Source organism: Lates calcarifer, linkage group LG7_1, assembly GCF_001640805.2.
Source record: "Lates calcarifer isolate ASB-BC8 linkage group LG7_1, TLL_Latcal_v3, whole genome shotgun sequence".
Classification (NCBI taxonomy): Eukaryota; Metazoa; Chordata; class Actinopteri; family Centropomidae; genus Lates; species Lates calcarifer.
In genome coordinates this window covers 10,364,316-10,379,037 of record NC_066839.1, presented here as the reverse complement: position 1 = coordinate 10,379,037, position 14,722 = coordinate 10,364,316, and the positions used below count along the sequence as shown (strand labels likewise).

At 41.1% G+C, this 14,722-nt stretch overlaps 1 protein-coding gene across 2 annotated transcripts in view; it reads right to left on the bottom strand.

Moving 5' to 3' along the window:
- Positions 1-14,722, bottom strand: part of adgb (androglobin) — a 37,315-nt gene that overhangs the window by 10,001 nt on the left and 12,592 nt on the right. The window contains exons 13-28 of one of the 2 annotated variants that reach the window (XM_018672632.1): positions 12,030-12,075; positions 11,019-11,130; positions 10,810-10,873; positions 10,533-10,631; positions 9,380-9,488; positions 8,930-9,068; positions 7,196-7,310; positions 6,514-6,681; positions 6,276-6,414; positions 5,747-5,881; positions 3,634-3,727; positions 2,885-3,016; positions 2,468-2,621; positions 1,923-2,110; positions 1,539-1,705; positions 113-237 (exon numbers count right to left, since the gene is read on the bottom strand). In XM_018672632.1, the coding sequence (XP_018528148.1) occupies positions 113-237; positions 1,539-1,705; positions 1,923-2,110; positions 2,468-2,621; positions 2,885-3,016; positions 3,634-3,727; positions 5,747-5,881; positions 6,276-6,414; positions 6,514-6,681; positions 7,196-7,310; positions 8,930-9,068; positions 9,380-9,488; positions 10,533-10,631; positions 10,810-10,873; positions 11,019-11,130; positions 12,030-12,075 (1,986 nt within the window). The remainder of the gene's footprint in view (positions 1-112; positions 238-1,538; positions 1,706-1,922; positions 2,111-2,467; positions 2,622-2,884; positions 3,017-3,633; positions 3,728-5,746; positions 5,882-6,275; positions 6,415-6,513; positions 6,682-7,195; positions 7,311-8,929; positions 9,069-9,379; positions 9,489-10,532; positions 10,632-10,809; positions 10,874-11,018; positions 11,131-12,029; positions 12,076-14,722) is intronic. The other variant, XM_051071862.1, reaches the window with a different exon arrangement.

Genomic DNA, 14,722 nt, shown 5'->3' with positions numbered 1-14,722 from the left:
GGTGAGAAAGACAGAGAGGGAAAGTGAGATGCACGCTTGTGTGTGTGCGCAAGTGAGATCAGTAAAGTGTTTGAGTAACAGCAGATACCACGCAGACAGTTGTCAGTGATACCATAGTCTCTGTGGGAGGCTGGTGCTGGTCAGACGCAGAGTCTGATTTTCCATCTCTTTGTTGGGGAGTGTCTACCACCTTGACTCCCTTGTCCTCGGTGGAGCATCCTTTCTGGTTCTTCTCATCTGTGTAACAGAAAGAGAGATAGTGAACTATGCCACTATCTGAGAAAAGACAATAGCAATCAGCTGTGTGTCCTTGTGTAGCTAATGGAAGCATCAACAGAGAAGCAAACTGAAGAGTTTGAGCGGCAGATTTTGAAGAGCTACTGTGTTTAGTGCCGCTACTGTCTGCCTGCACTTTCCTGTTGATCAGGTTAGCGCAACATAAAGACAGTTCAGTATTGCTCCAATGTCAAAGTGAAGCTGAACACATTTTGTGTTTGAGCCCCAACAATGGTGTGAGTGAGTGAGGGTGTGAGAATGAGGTGATCTATCCCATGAAACGACTCGTGATGACTGTGATGCTACATATTTAGAATTTCTACCAATAAAGGTACCATGACAGGATAAAAAAAGAGTAAATTAACCACTTTAACCCTTTATTCAAGAGGTGGAAATATCAACTAATCCAAAGCTAACATACTGCCACACACTTCAGACACGCTATCCTCAAAGTCCCTTTGCCCAAACATTAATCCCAGCACACAAGTGACAAGTTACACAACTCTTAATGCTAAACCCAACAAAGCTATTTGGTGTTGGGAGGGTTGTCAACACCAAGTACACTAGTGTAGTTGTAACTAGTAGAGAAAATAAATTTGCATGACAAATTTGATTTGGTGTTTCAAAAGGGAGGGTCTACAAACTGAATTACAGCACAGTTTAAGAGATCGCCTGATATGCTCTAATCTAAGATGTACCAAATTGATTATTAAGTCTAAATACAGCTGGAATGTGCAAACTTTTAATACACATTTTTGATTAATGTTACCCTGAGTGTGAATAACATACACTCTACCAGCCTAACAGACTGTTCATGGATTCTAGGATGGTTCCAGGATTTCAGTGTGGACTGCTGTGTATACTGAAAAAAGCAAGATAGATGAGAGAGGACAATGTGTAATGTGTGTGCATTATGTATTAAGATTGCAAAAAGATTTCAAAAAACAAACAGAAATGCTACTTTTCATAGTAACTACAAAAAAACAAACTAAACTAAAAGACTGGGATGTATAATTTAAAAATCAAAAGTAAGTAAAGTGTTGAGTGAATTTGAGAGTGGAAAAACAGTTACATTGCTTCAATATAGTTGGTGTAAGTATTTAGGAGAATGTAAAATTATAAAACCAAGACTCTCACAGATGAGAACAGATGCTGTTCATTATCTCTCTGGCATACAGATATGTAGCAGTCTGGCGAATCTCTTTTCATGATCCACAAGGGTTTCATTTATCAGTTACTTACTATACCTAATGACTGCTCACCTTTGTTGGCCAGGAAGCAGAAAACAGGAATTACCACATGGCCTCTCCCAGTGCTGCTGGCTACCTCTCTCTCCTGGTCCAGAATGGACAGATGTATCAAGACATCAGGCTTGGAAGTCTGAAACTGAATTGTTCCTAGGATGTCTGTTGTCACCTGCACAGGGTAACTATGGAAAAAAAATTAAATGACTGTGGGAAGCATTGGTCAGAGCATCCTCATTGTTGTTCTGTTACAAAAGAGTGTAAGTAAGAATGAGTGAGAGGTATTGACATTTATTTTTATGATACACCCACAGCAACAATGAATTTCAACTGACCAGCATAATTGCTGTGATGACGATTCCACCTAAACTTAAAAAAAAAATGATCCCATCATTCTCTTACCGACATATAAGGTTTTTGTCATTGGGAATGTAATAATCCCGGAATTCCTTCACTGAGAACGTGTTGAGTGGAGCCTCATGGGATAGTTTTGGAAGGGGTTCCCTCAAGCCAATCAGGCGCATCCTCCACTTGGCCCCAGCAGGAGGGGATTCAGGTGTGACAGCCTCTGCTACAAAGGTATAACCAAGCTGCAATACAAGATACAGAGAGAGTATTTAAAGTATTTAAATCTAAATACTTTCAGAGGAAGTGTGTAAGACAAATGTACACAGTGAACACCACAAGGAGAAATTTTTATATATGGTTCTCTCTTTGAGGATTTGTGTCAGCTGTAGTACCAGAAATGTTCCTAACAATATGACATCAGACAGTAACAACTAGTGCAGAACCAATCAACTAGTTTGTACCTGGTTATTGATTAAGTAAGGCAGGGACCATTCCTAAGGTGGAGCAATTTATCATTGTGGTAGGAAACTGGGAACATGCTAATATTTCAAAATTACCAAAAATATACATAAGTGCAAGGATTGATAGCATCCACATACCTTGTTGGGTTGGTAGACATGGGTCGCTAGTTTGTTGAAGACCATGTCCAGCTCCTCTCCTATGTCATTATTTATGACGTGCAGCAGACAGTTAGGGATTGGGGAGTAGACCTTTGGTACTAGCTGCATTTCCTTATGAACGTGGAATACCTCTCTTCATACACAAAAATAGCAAGATGTCAAATTCCAAGGTCTGGCCAAATTGTCAAGTACTTTTCCATTGTTTTTGTTGAAATTCTGAAATACAGCATTATGAGAATATCTACATTTCCCAATATTAGCTACATCATGTTATTAATAGAGATTTTAATAAATGAGATCTGTCATTAACACCTGGATTCACCCAGATTATTAAAGCCAGATTGGGAATTCTCTTTCACTGACAAGTCTAACCTTTAAGTTAAATTGTTCTCTAACCTGAAGACCAAGACCCAGGAGTTGGCTGTGTCTTGAAGAGAGACAGAGTAATCAGTGAAAGTGATTCGGGTCCATTCATCCTGCTGACAAGGGTAGAGCTCCGCTTCCCTCTCAGAGTGGTCAATGATATACCTGAGTAGGAAACACAGAAGGTATTAAAACCACATACAGTGTATAATGAAAGGGCCATGACAAAATCTACACTGAAGGGAAGTGGAATCAATTCAAATCTCAGCACAAACTTTGTCTGAAGTGGATGTTTGTGTCAGTTAGGAAAAACACATGCTCAAAGGCTCACAACACCCAACAAACCCCCACCCCACCCTCCATACACACAATGACCAAGCTCTGAACGCTCATGCACACACATACTTCCCCAGGCAGCGGGTCATTCGGCAGACGCTGCTAGCCGATTGGAACGAGGAGAGGATAAACAGCAGATGGTACCACTGGGAAAAGATGGAACACAATGTGGAAAATGCTCCCTGCCTGGCCGCCACAGGCCGCCACAACCAGGAGAGGGAGCAGATTCTGGGCATGCAGTGCAACAGAGAGGCTAAACGGATGCCATACAACGTACACAGCACTGGCACAGGATTGAGGTAGGAGTGCCCTCATATTCTCACAGATAATGACATTTGTGTGAATTAATATGTTAACAAGGTGCGTAGTGAAAGCATACAAAATGTATATTTATTACTTTGAGTCATTGCAATTATGTATTTTTACAAAATGTATTCTTCATTTACCGTAGCAAAAAGACAGCATGTTTGTCTGCATCTGATTCAACCTTCGGCCACATGTCTAAAAGGATCTTAGATGCGCTGAGGTTCTCCTTCGTGCCTGGATGACATGAGCGCACACATGCACACACATAAACACACACATACACACACACAGAAAAGTAGCCACCATTAAAGATGAAAGACAATCCATGTTGCTGTCAAACACATGAAAAAATTATTGTAGGTGACCTAGTTTGGGGCGGGAAACAGAAATTGCAAAATGCATTTTTGCCTCATTCAGTAAGAGGTGATAGGAGGAGATTATTCACACCTTGACATTAACTTTCACACTCATCTCACAAAACAGGTAACCACTCTGACAGAGCAGAGGCTTTGATAAAAGATGTAGTACCCGTGTGGTCATGTGTATGTGTGGGTGTGTATAAGTGTGCACTTGTGCATATAACCGAGAGAAAAGCTCTGAAGACACAGCTGAAGGATGTTTTCACATCTGACATGTGGCATAGGTGTCCTCACATCCTCCCTCCATTCCCCTCAGCTCTCTTTTCAAATGGCTACTTTTCCAAATTGATACAGCCATAAGAGTGGCCAAGGCTAGCTACTGAGAGATGAGGTTTCCTAACTCCTATCATCTTTATAACTAAAAGATGGTTACCAAAGAGAGGCAATAGACAGACAGAGAGAGAGGCAGACAGGAAAGAGGGGAAGGAGAGTATAAAGTCTAAAAGAGTGAGGAGAAGGACAGAAATGTGCGGTAAGTAGCAAGTTGTTTACACTGCTACAACGTGGTACAAATATGCTGAAGAATTTAGCCACCTAAAATAAGAATAGGCCAGTTTTGCTTTTCTTTTAATAAATTGATTCTTTTCAAAGTGCAGATAGAAAGGCAGTGTTTTTAAAATGTGATTGGTGTTTTGCCATTACCGTAAGTGCCACTCTGAAAGCCACTTGTGCACTCGTGCTTTGACAAGTAAATGAATGAAAATTTGAGAGAACTTAACATTGACAGGCCTATTTCATAGAAGTCAAGCTATTCAGCCTGTGCGTGTGTATGCCCATACTAATGCCACATAACCCCCGGCAATATTTTTTTAGCATTGCTGGCAGATGGGTTCTATAATAATGTTGATATTTTTAATATTTGGTATGCTGGAACCACATTTTCATGTCATAAAAAAAATAGGCAAAATCCCACTGACACTTTATGTTTTATGCAAATGCTGCATTAATGAGGCTGTGCATACGCCCATACGTGCAAGTTAATCACAGGGTGACAGTGTCATGTGTTGTGCCTGCAGAAGACACTGTTAGCTTCAGGTCCTGCCAATAAATAGAGAATGTCTGGGCAATGTGTCACCTCCAGCGTACTCTGGAATCAACAAACAGTGGTGCTCCTTCAAACTAAGATAATTAGAACCATCTCTAGACAAAATTGGATATTAAAAACAATTAAACTGAAACTGAGGAATTTTTTTAATTGCCTGCAACCTGCACTAAAGCATACCTGGCAACAAAACCGTACATTAAACAAAAAGAAAGCATTATTCCAAAGCAAGATTACGGAATAAATTTGGAGGAAAATCTGCTCAGCTCTGTCCCTCTATTTATTCTCTCATTTTTCCCTACAAACTGTCTCTTGCTGTCACTACTGAGAGGTTAGGCTGTTGATGCAGGAATGTTGTGTGCAAGTGTGTGTATCCCCTCTGTGGCCACCCCTCATCTGTCAGGGTGTATTAGTAAGAGTGGCAGTCTCATCAATACATATTTGTGCCACTGCTCAGAGGCTCAATATATGCCATCGGGCTAAATCAAACAGTGAATGTAAGAAGCAGAAGGTGTTGTCTGTGTGTGTGTGTGTGAAAATAATAAGCTCCAAATGAAACACGGGTATTCTGCTGTTTTTGTTTTTTTAATCCTAATATAGCCCCTTAAGCCTGTCCAGTTGCTGCAGATGTCTGTCTTTCAAACACAGAGCACTAACGACAAAAGCAGAATCTAATGAGACTGTCTAATCAAAAGTCAGTATTTTCAACAAGTCACATGAAATATAAAATTTAAATCTGATCATGATATTTAAATTAATATATTTTCTATGTGTGTGGATGAATGTGTTTACCAGGTTTTGAGGAATTAAGGATTTCTCGCACCAAGTGCCCTCTGAATCCAGCCTGCAGAATGGTGACTGCCTTGACCTCCTTGTCTGTCGCCTGCCTGTCTCTCCAGTTTTCTGGAGGTTTTGACTCTGCATCTACTTAAGAACATAAAAATGCAAGTTATGGTTGAATATCAAATTATGATAACTGTGAAATACTGTACAATGGAAACCAAGTTTTAAACAATTTCAAACAACTATTTTAAGTTTAATTCACTTTACTGTTATGTGAATGAAATCTTATGCTATACTTAAATTATTTGGGTAGAGCAGGTGTCATACAGTGTTTAAATCTGCTGCTTTAGCAGTTACATTCACTGTGAGAGCAGAACAAAGATATAGTGCAGTTTAAAGACTCAGGTTTTGGCACAACTGACAAAAACTTTGTTAAAGTTGTGACAACCTATATTATATGTTTTAGGTACTGTATATACTCACAAACATACATAAATGGATAACATACAAAATTCGCAATCACACAAATGGCACCTACATGCAGGGGAGTCTTCTTTGTGGCCACTGGCCAAGAGTAAAGGGTCAACAGTGAGGGCCAGAACAGCAAATCGCTCCTCTGCTGTCAGCTTCCTGGCCAGAGCCTCACACAGCATGTGGTAAACTGCAGAGTTGAAAACCTAACACACACACACACACACACACACACACACACACACACTTAATATTGAAAAACATTCAAACTGAAGTACAACTGTGTACCACTATAAGCAAGCTACCTTGTGGTGTTCCCATTTTCCCAGGGCAGTGTTGATGTTTTGAGGACAATGAGCCTCTTCTAGGGTTCTTCTGGCTGCTGGCTGGTCCTGCTCACCAGTAAAGGAAGCCACCACTCTGGACAGGGCTCTCATGATGGACGAGGCCTGCTCAGTAAAACGAGTACTTTCCTGATAAAAGACGAAAAAAGAGGGGAAACAGCAACATTTTTATTTACTTACGCAAATTAAACAGAATCCAAGCTAAATGGAACAGCAAAGCTGGACTGGACTGGACTGCAAGCTTTTATTAGGAGAGTTGACCTGAAGATGAGAAATTAAACACTGCTGTTCATCCCTTATCCCAGAAGTGTAAAAGTGACGGGTGTATCTATCTAGTAACAGCAGGTGACAGGAAAAAGCAGACAGGGTGGTATGATGAAAGAAAGGGTATCTACATGTATATCTTGATAGGTCTGTATGTCTTCAGAAACAAAAAATGTGGAACAAGGTATAAATTCTGTATTGTTTCCTTTAACTACAGTGAACTTCTCAGCTGGGAAATTGCATCCACAGACAAATAAAATAAAGTAAATTGCTGTTCAGTATTTGTTACTCCAAACAAACTAAAATTACCTCTTAAATTTACAAATTAATGTAATGGAATTACTATAATTGTAAACTGATAACTGCAGGTGTTGGTCACCTTGGTAAGATGTGACATTATGGTTTCTTCATCCCCAAAGATGAAAGGTGTCTTGCTGCACAGGTGGATGTGATAGCCCAGTGCTGCCTTTGTGTTGAAGGACAACACATGACGCCTGGAGGGAAGAGAGAGAAATATGAAGAAAACTAATATTATGTCAGAAAAACAAATGTACCACCATAAATCAACTAATTATAGCAGCATCAAGAGGTTTCAACATGATAGTAGATGCACTAAAATAAAGGGAAAATTTAATTAAATTAAAATCTGGTGTTATCCTGCCCATAGCACTATATGGTAGTGAAGTATGGGGTCCACTGAAGGGGCTGCGCATATTGCTACCACTTCAACCAGTAGTTTTAGTGTTATCTCACTAAAAATACAAGACATTAATTGTAAGTAGCACAGAAGTATCGCTCCACCCTCCACACTTCTCTGTAATAGTAACAGTACAGTCAGATAGAAAATGCATGAAGCAACAGTGCATTCCACAGAATAAAATCTCTTTCTAGTCTTAATAATGGAATTATGTTCTGTCAAGTAGTAGTGCGTGGGTCAAACAGTCAGAAGAGCTGTAGCCTAATGTCCTCTCTGCCAAGTGCCAAGCTCAGTTCACAGGGCCTGGTCAGACATGAGAGTGGAACCCCACTTGCTCGGCCCCATTAGCTTTACATAATTCAGCCATCACAGTCTAACTAGATGGATGAGCACTGAGGCAGAGCTGGGTTAGAATTGCAGGAGAATAGGACAGCATACAAAAGGGAAAAGGATGGGAAGAGAAAAGGTGTACAGGATGAGTACAGGAAGAGAAGAGAGACAAGTGGAAAGCGAGAGGGAGGGAAAGACAAAAATCTCTTTAAAATTAAAAGATTAGCATAGACTAATATGTTCAGATAATATGGAAGAAAAAGTACACTGAATAAATAGTGTAGCACATACAGATGGGCTCAAAGAGCAGAGAGAGAAAAAGTGTGGAAGTATTTTAAAAATGACTGCTGCCCATCAGCTATTATCTCGTGGAGAGAATGTACTATGGGGCATATGAGCATGATAAGTTGAGTGCTATGTGTGTGATTATGGCTCAGTGGTAATTGCACTGCTGCATACCTGCACCTGACCCCAGAAACTAGGGCCTCTGCTTCTAGGCCAAGTAGCACCCATTAATAGAGACTAGGACAGATGCTTTTTACTGCTTTTCAGAGCATCTGAGGTAGGCAAATACCCTCTGCTAACTTTATGATAGCTTTAAGTAGATCTCTGCACAGCTGCAGAAATCACAACAACAGTGAAATGCTTATACATTTCTTTCTTTCATCAGAAGCTCTCAAGGGTACTGAGCAACAAATGCATACATTTTTTGACACGTTCTTGTGATGTGAATTAAAGCTTAGTGTAATTTATGGTTATTAGCTGTAAATGTAATTTACAGAAAAGGGGACTGGAAATTTGAGACAGGGTAATATTTTTTACATAGATACGTACTGAAATTCACACAAATTCAAGAGCACCATAGAATGGAGATATTGATAACATGAGATCGGTCACTAATGGGAATCTTGATAAACATGAATCTACTTTACAGAGCACTGAAACATAATATCTGTAAATGACAGATATGTGTCTTTTCTTTGTGATCTAAGCTTTCAGTTTTGTCATCAGTCATCTCTCATGATTGCATAAGCAGGAAAACTACTTGATTTGGGATGGAAGAGTAAACAATCAATGCTGTCCTACCCTGGAGGTAAGTTAAGCATGGCTGCCTTGGAGGAGGTGGTCTTGATAGTGAGAACAGGCAGCTGAGACTGCAGACTCTTCCAGGAGTGCGGATGAGCGATAAGAACTGCAGACTTACATGCTGCTGACATTTCCTTTTCTAAGCAGGAGTGAAAAGGTGTATTGGTCACACTATAATTAGATATCACAAACACAGTAGGTCACATTCATAACTTACACAATTTTTATGAATATTTACATATACATATATCCTGAATAAGGTTATTATGTAGGTAGGGTTTGTGCATGCTGAGAGAGAGAGTGAGTTATAATTGCCATTAGAAGACTTGAGTCAAGCTCCTTACAGTACTGGCTCTATCAGAATATCAGAAAATCCTTTTGCATCTCAGTATCTCTGTGCGTGTGAGTGTGTGTGTGTGCGCGCACGCATGTGTTTAGATAAATCCTTACTCTCCTCAGCTGTATCTCCCCAGAGAAGCAGAGCAGAGAAACTGATGAGGATCTGGGAAGGTTGCAGGCTGTCCACACAGAGGTAGTGAGTGCCTCTTACTTCTGGACACTTAGTGGGAAACACACACACACACACACACACACACACACACACACACACACACACACACACACACACACATATACTAGACTTAGTTATCAGTACAAAGGCAGACAAGGAACAGAAAACATGAAAGAGAGAACAAGCAGAAAGCCATAGGGAGGGATGATAGATAAAAGGTGGCTTAACAGAAGAGAAATTACAGAGGAGAGGAAAAGAGGGGAAAAGAGGAGGTAAGCAGAGGAGATAAGAAGAGATAGAAAAGAGCCAAGTGAGCTAAAGAAGCATTTGAGGAGACACCTGCACAGGAAAGGGCAAGACACTGAATTTAGGGATGTAAGAAAAAGCAGCCAGTAAGAAAGACAGACAGAAAGACAAATCAGGTGACAAAGAGAGGGACAAATAGAGAACAAGAGAAGAGGTAGAGCGTGCATGCATATCCAGAGTGACAAGCAGAATTGGCTCAAAAAGTCAGACAAAGGACTGTGCTAACACGCACATATGCAACCTGTCACTTTCAGATGACTTCAGAGGAGTGTATATGTGATGCATGTGATACCAGTGATAGGCAGTTCTCTTTGAGAACTTGAAAGAATCACTTCTTCCTGAAGACAGGACAACAACTGCTTTTAACAAATACCTCAAATGTGGCTAAGTTTCTGCTGTTTTGGCCTCAGTGAGTTGGACCATGGTTAAATTTATAAGTTTCTTTAAAAACTTCCTCATTACTTACAAACCATTGAACAGCTTGCAATCACTATATATCTGTAGACTGCTGACCCCTCAAAAAACTAATGTATATCTTTGGTTCTCAGACAAATGATCTGTGCTTATACTGTTGTGGCTTCCAGGCTCTGAAAAAACACTCCCACTAAATATAAAGTTAGCAAACTTTATGTCAAAACATGAAATGAGCCGAGTATGAAATGAGCTGAGTAATCTTAACATATCATTAGTGAGTACTACATGCAATGTTGGTTAGATCACACATAGAAAATCATGTGCTTATGTACAATGCAAGTTTGTATGTTTGTATGTGTTGCATGTGCGTACGTCAGGGCTTGCAACAGCAGATGTCACAGGGATGGTGGTAAGGTGTGTAGATGATCCAGTGCTGCTGCTACCTGTCACAGTTTTGGACAAGACGGTGCTCTGCAGACAACATCTATGTTAGTAGCAATATATTAAATACAAACAGCATTAATGTGTCATAGCACAAACACATGGGATTATCTAGGAAACTAAATGGAAAGTTTGGAAAGTATCAGTACTGGACATTGAACATGGCAAAATTAAATTAAATTGGGTAATTTTGTGATACATACTGTACCTTAAAATGAGACTTATGGATATGATGTGTGTAGCTCTGTGATTTATGGAACACCAACAGAGTCCTGGAAGAAAAACACAGATACATAGCAGTTATTTTTAGTTAATCAAAGCAATTACAATCTTGATCACATATTTCTTTAGGTACTGCTTTTCTTTGTAATGCGGTTCTATCTAATACGTGCATATATGCATCTGTGTGTGTCTCACTGAAAGCATTTAGCAAAGTCATCCAGGTCCACCCAGGTCTCCTGCAGAATGGGTTTGACAGGAACTGAGAGATCCTCAGTTACAGGCTCCTTTGTTGCAGTTTTGGGTCGATCTAGAGTTGGATTATAAAGCATGGTACTTTATTTAAATGCATTATTCATTATTGCTAATACAAATCTGCAGTATCTCAATAAAGGAAAAACATGTCCTTATCAAGCTGAGAGGCATCTGAGTTGACTGGTGTTTTTCATCCACACAGTGAGATCTCCCATTTTAAAATGCTGCAAGTAACAAAATGCCTTTTCCTCGTGTGACTCACAGCAAGTTATCCTAGACTCAAATCATTATCTTAAATACAGTGAGTTGAATTGGCCAAACTCCCACATAATGGCATAGTGTAAGCTCACATGCACATCCACACTCCCACTCACTGACTCCCACTATCTCAATGCAAGCAGTGCAAAGTCATAGACATATGCACACAGACACGCTCTCCACCCAAAAAACACAAACACGCACACACACAGTTGCTCTGCCCCCGAGCTCTACTCAAAGCGAGAGTCTGATCAGAAAGCTGAGGCGGCGAGGGCCAGTGTCTCTGCTGCTGAGCAATGGTGGTCTGCTCACTCAAACTGCAGGTGTTACTAAGCAACTAAACGGGGGCAGAGAGAAGGCAGGGAATTGGCCGGTTGTCATAAGGCATAATTTCAGTCCCATCTTCTTCAAAGTGTCTTGGCCAACTGATGGAGTCATGGAGAGAAAGAGGAGGCGAGAGATGCAAATTCTTCTAATCACATTAATTGGACTATGCTGCACAGATGCTGTTCAAGTCAAGCAATAATGAAGACCTTCGCCACATTCGTCATTTCCAATGAAGTAGGATTAATGAGCATCTGCCCATTTTAGTAGCCTAATATTTGACCTCGGGTAAATCAAGCTTGTGTACAGATACAGTACAGATTACTTTCAACATGAATGAGGGGCCCAGCATTGCAAAGGAACAGCTTTTACCAGTGGAGATTTCATCATCGTCCTTCTTGCCGTCCTCTGCAGTAACCTGGAGGGACAGAGAGAGAGAAAAAGAGAGTGAGAGAGGCATGAACAGTGAGTTGCTGATAGAGTAACACTGCCAGAGATACGCCTCTACCCTCTAGTGATTCCATGCCAGCTGTGGTGTTGCGCCATTCTCGCCGAACACCACAGGACACGAGACACAGTTTAATGTGACAAGGGCTGCTCCTCCCCTGCAAAAAACACCACCAGGGAATACCAGCTCTAATTTACTTCAACTGTCAGTGACAGATGAGGAGTTATTATGTTGTTTAGCATGTTATTTCTCTTAGAGGGGAATTACTCAACAGCTCTGATTTCATGCTCGTCTGCCCAGCACAATAAAGAAATATAGCTAATGAGTCATTATCAAATCCTTCAAATACCATATTCTTCTGTCTGAGCAGGGCAGGACATGATGTGGTCTGGAAAAGAGTATTACTGCTGCCTTTGATAACAAAGCTAGACTCAAGCACAAGGAGTGTGGTACACCTGTATCAACTAGCTGAACTTTCCCCCAGGTCCCTTCACTTCAAGTCACTTCAACAATGCTCCTCTGAGGAAAAATCTTGGTGAATGTCCAACAGTTTACTCAGCTCTGAATAAGAATTATGGCTTCGTGTCGTGTAACTTCAAAGCAACCCCAGCCAAGATTCTCTGATGAGTCAGAACGAGTGTGTGTGTGTGTGTGTGAGTCACCACTTATTTGAATAAGTACCCAGGGACCCAGACAGACGGAAAGAGGCATTGTGATTGGGAGGCACACTTGACCTCCTCTCCACCACTATAGCAACACTTTCCTGCAACAAAAATGTATGTGCGTGCGTGCGTGCGTGCATGTGTATGTATGTGTGTGTGTGTGTGTGTGTGTGTGTGTGTGTGTGTGTGTGTGTGTTCACAAGCGTGCATAAAACTTTTGAGTCAAGCTCTAGGGCATGGTATGTCCTGTCCACCCACAGCATGCCATTCTATTAGATCGCTTGTCTTACCTGCATACAGTAAGAGACTAAGGCTGATAGATCTTACACACAAGGCTCCTGAGACTTTAAGCTGCTGCTTTCACAGGAGACAGCTATTTTTTTCCATGATCAAATCACAGTCATGGGTTGATGGGTAGAAGAGGCTGCATTTCTCAAGTCCCACACTTTATGGGGCTTTATTTTACACAACCAGAGTTAAGTCTTTGCTCTCCAGGAGACTCTCCATATTTCACATTTACCCCTGAAGTGTACCCCAATTCATACATTAAAAATATGGAATAAAAAAAAAAAAATTTTAATTGAATCAAAAATCTCCTTGTGGCTGTTCACATTTCAAGGGCACAAGGAAGTCAATTTATCTCACAGCCCAAACTGGACTTCGGGAAGTGTAGTTCTCTGGGATAAGCAAACTGAAACCATGGAAGGGCTTTAGTGATTTTGTGATTAGCCACATTCCAAGTATATAAGAGGTTAAAACTGCACGTTTACTCCAGGACCTAATGCTTTAACCCACACTAAACTGTGTATGCTACTGAGGGTATTAGGGACATCATGTGACACCACCTTTTTCTATTCTAGGGGCTAGGCACAGCGGTCGAGTCCGTTGGCCAGTGCTGACCAAAACAGAGGGAGGGGTCAAAACAGCAAAAACTCCTTCTCACTTGATGTACAGTCCCCTCAGCATGTGACCCACCACGTGCTTGTGCAGAGTAGGAGCACATTCAGTATAAATGTGGCACACATATGACACATACACAAACCCAACCCGCACGAGTGCATGTGCACACACCCATCAAACGACACATCAAATTAGCGTGTCCATACTGCCCTAGCCTAACCGCCCTATAACTGGTCACAGTTACACAAGAGGGCGATTAATATGAACTCTATTTTTTCTCTGTATGCTAGGAGTGAAGTGTAATAATGAACCCCCCAGGAGATGCAGACACTGATGGCTCACCATCTAATTGCACTGCTTTTTTCATCAGTGCAGTACATGACCTCTCCCTGTATGAAACCCACGCGCCCCGTTCACCACCACCACACACCAGAGATTCTCTTTTCCCATATCTCCCTGCTTCTTGCTCAGTTTTCATCGTCTCCCTGTCCAACTGTCACTTTCTTTCCATTTTTCAATCCCCCTCCTTTCTTATTCGCCACCCTTTTTATTCCTCTCTATCTTTGTTTCTATCCTCGTCTCTGTGTCTCTCCGCTGCTACACCCCGTCCTCATCTCCCTTCCGTCACTGGTTCTCTCTTTAGTGCAGATGTGCCCCTGGTCAGTGGTGGCCTGGCTGGGAGACAACAGAAGTGACTTTGAGACTGGGGGATGGCAGCCTTGTTGTCACTGACACACAGAGCTACTCTGATGAGCCTTCAACTGCATACTTACAGCGTAGACAGAGGGCTTGGGGAACAGGGAGGGGGGAAAATGAGGAGAAAATAACAAGAAGAGGCAACAAAATTTTGCAGACAGCTGCTACTATCTTAGTTTCAGGATAAATAGCGTTACTGTGGACTTCACAGAACTTCATAGGCTATTACATAAATGGCTCTAGGTAACCACAAATAATTAAGATTCTACATGAAACAACAAAATGCTCAATAAATGTTCAATACACATAAATGCTGAATGCAAAAATAAATTTTGTTCCCAGCAGACAGTAATTCTATA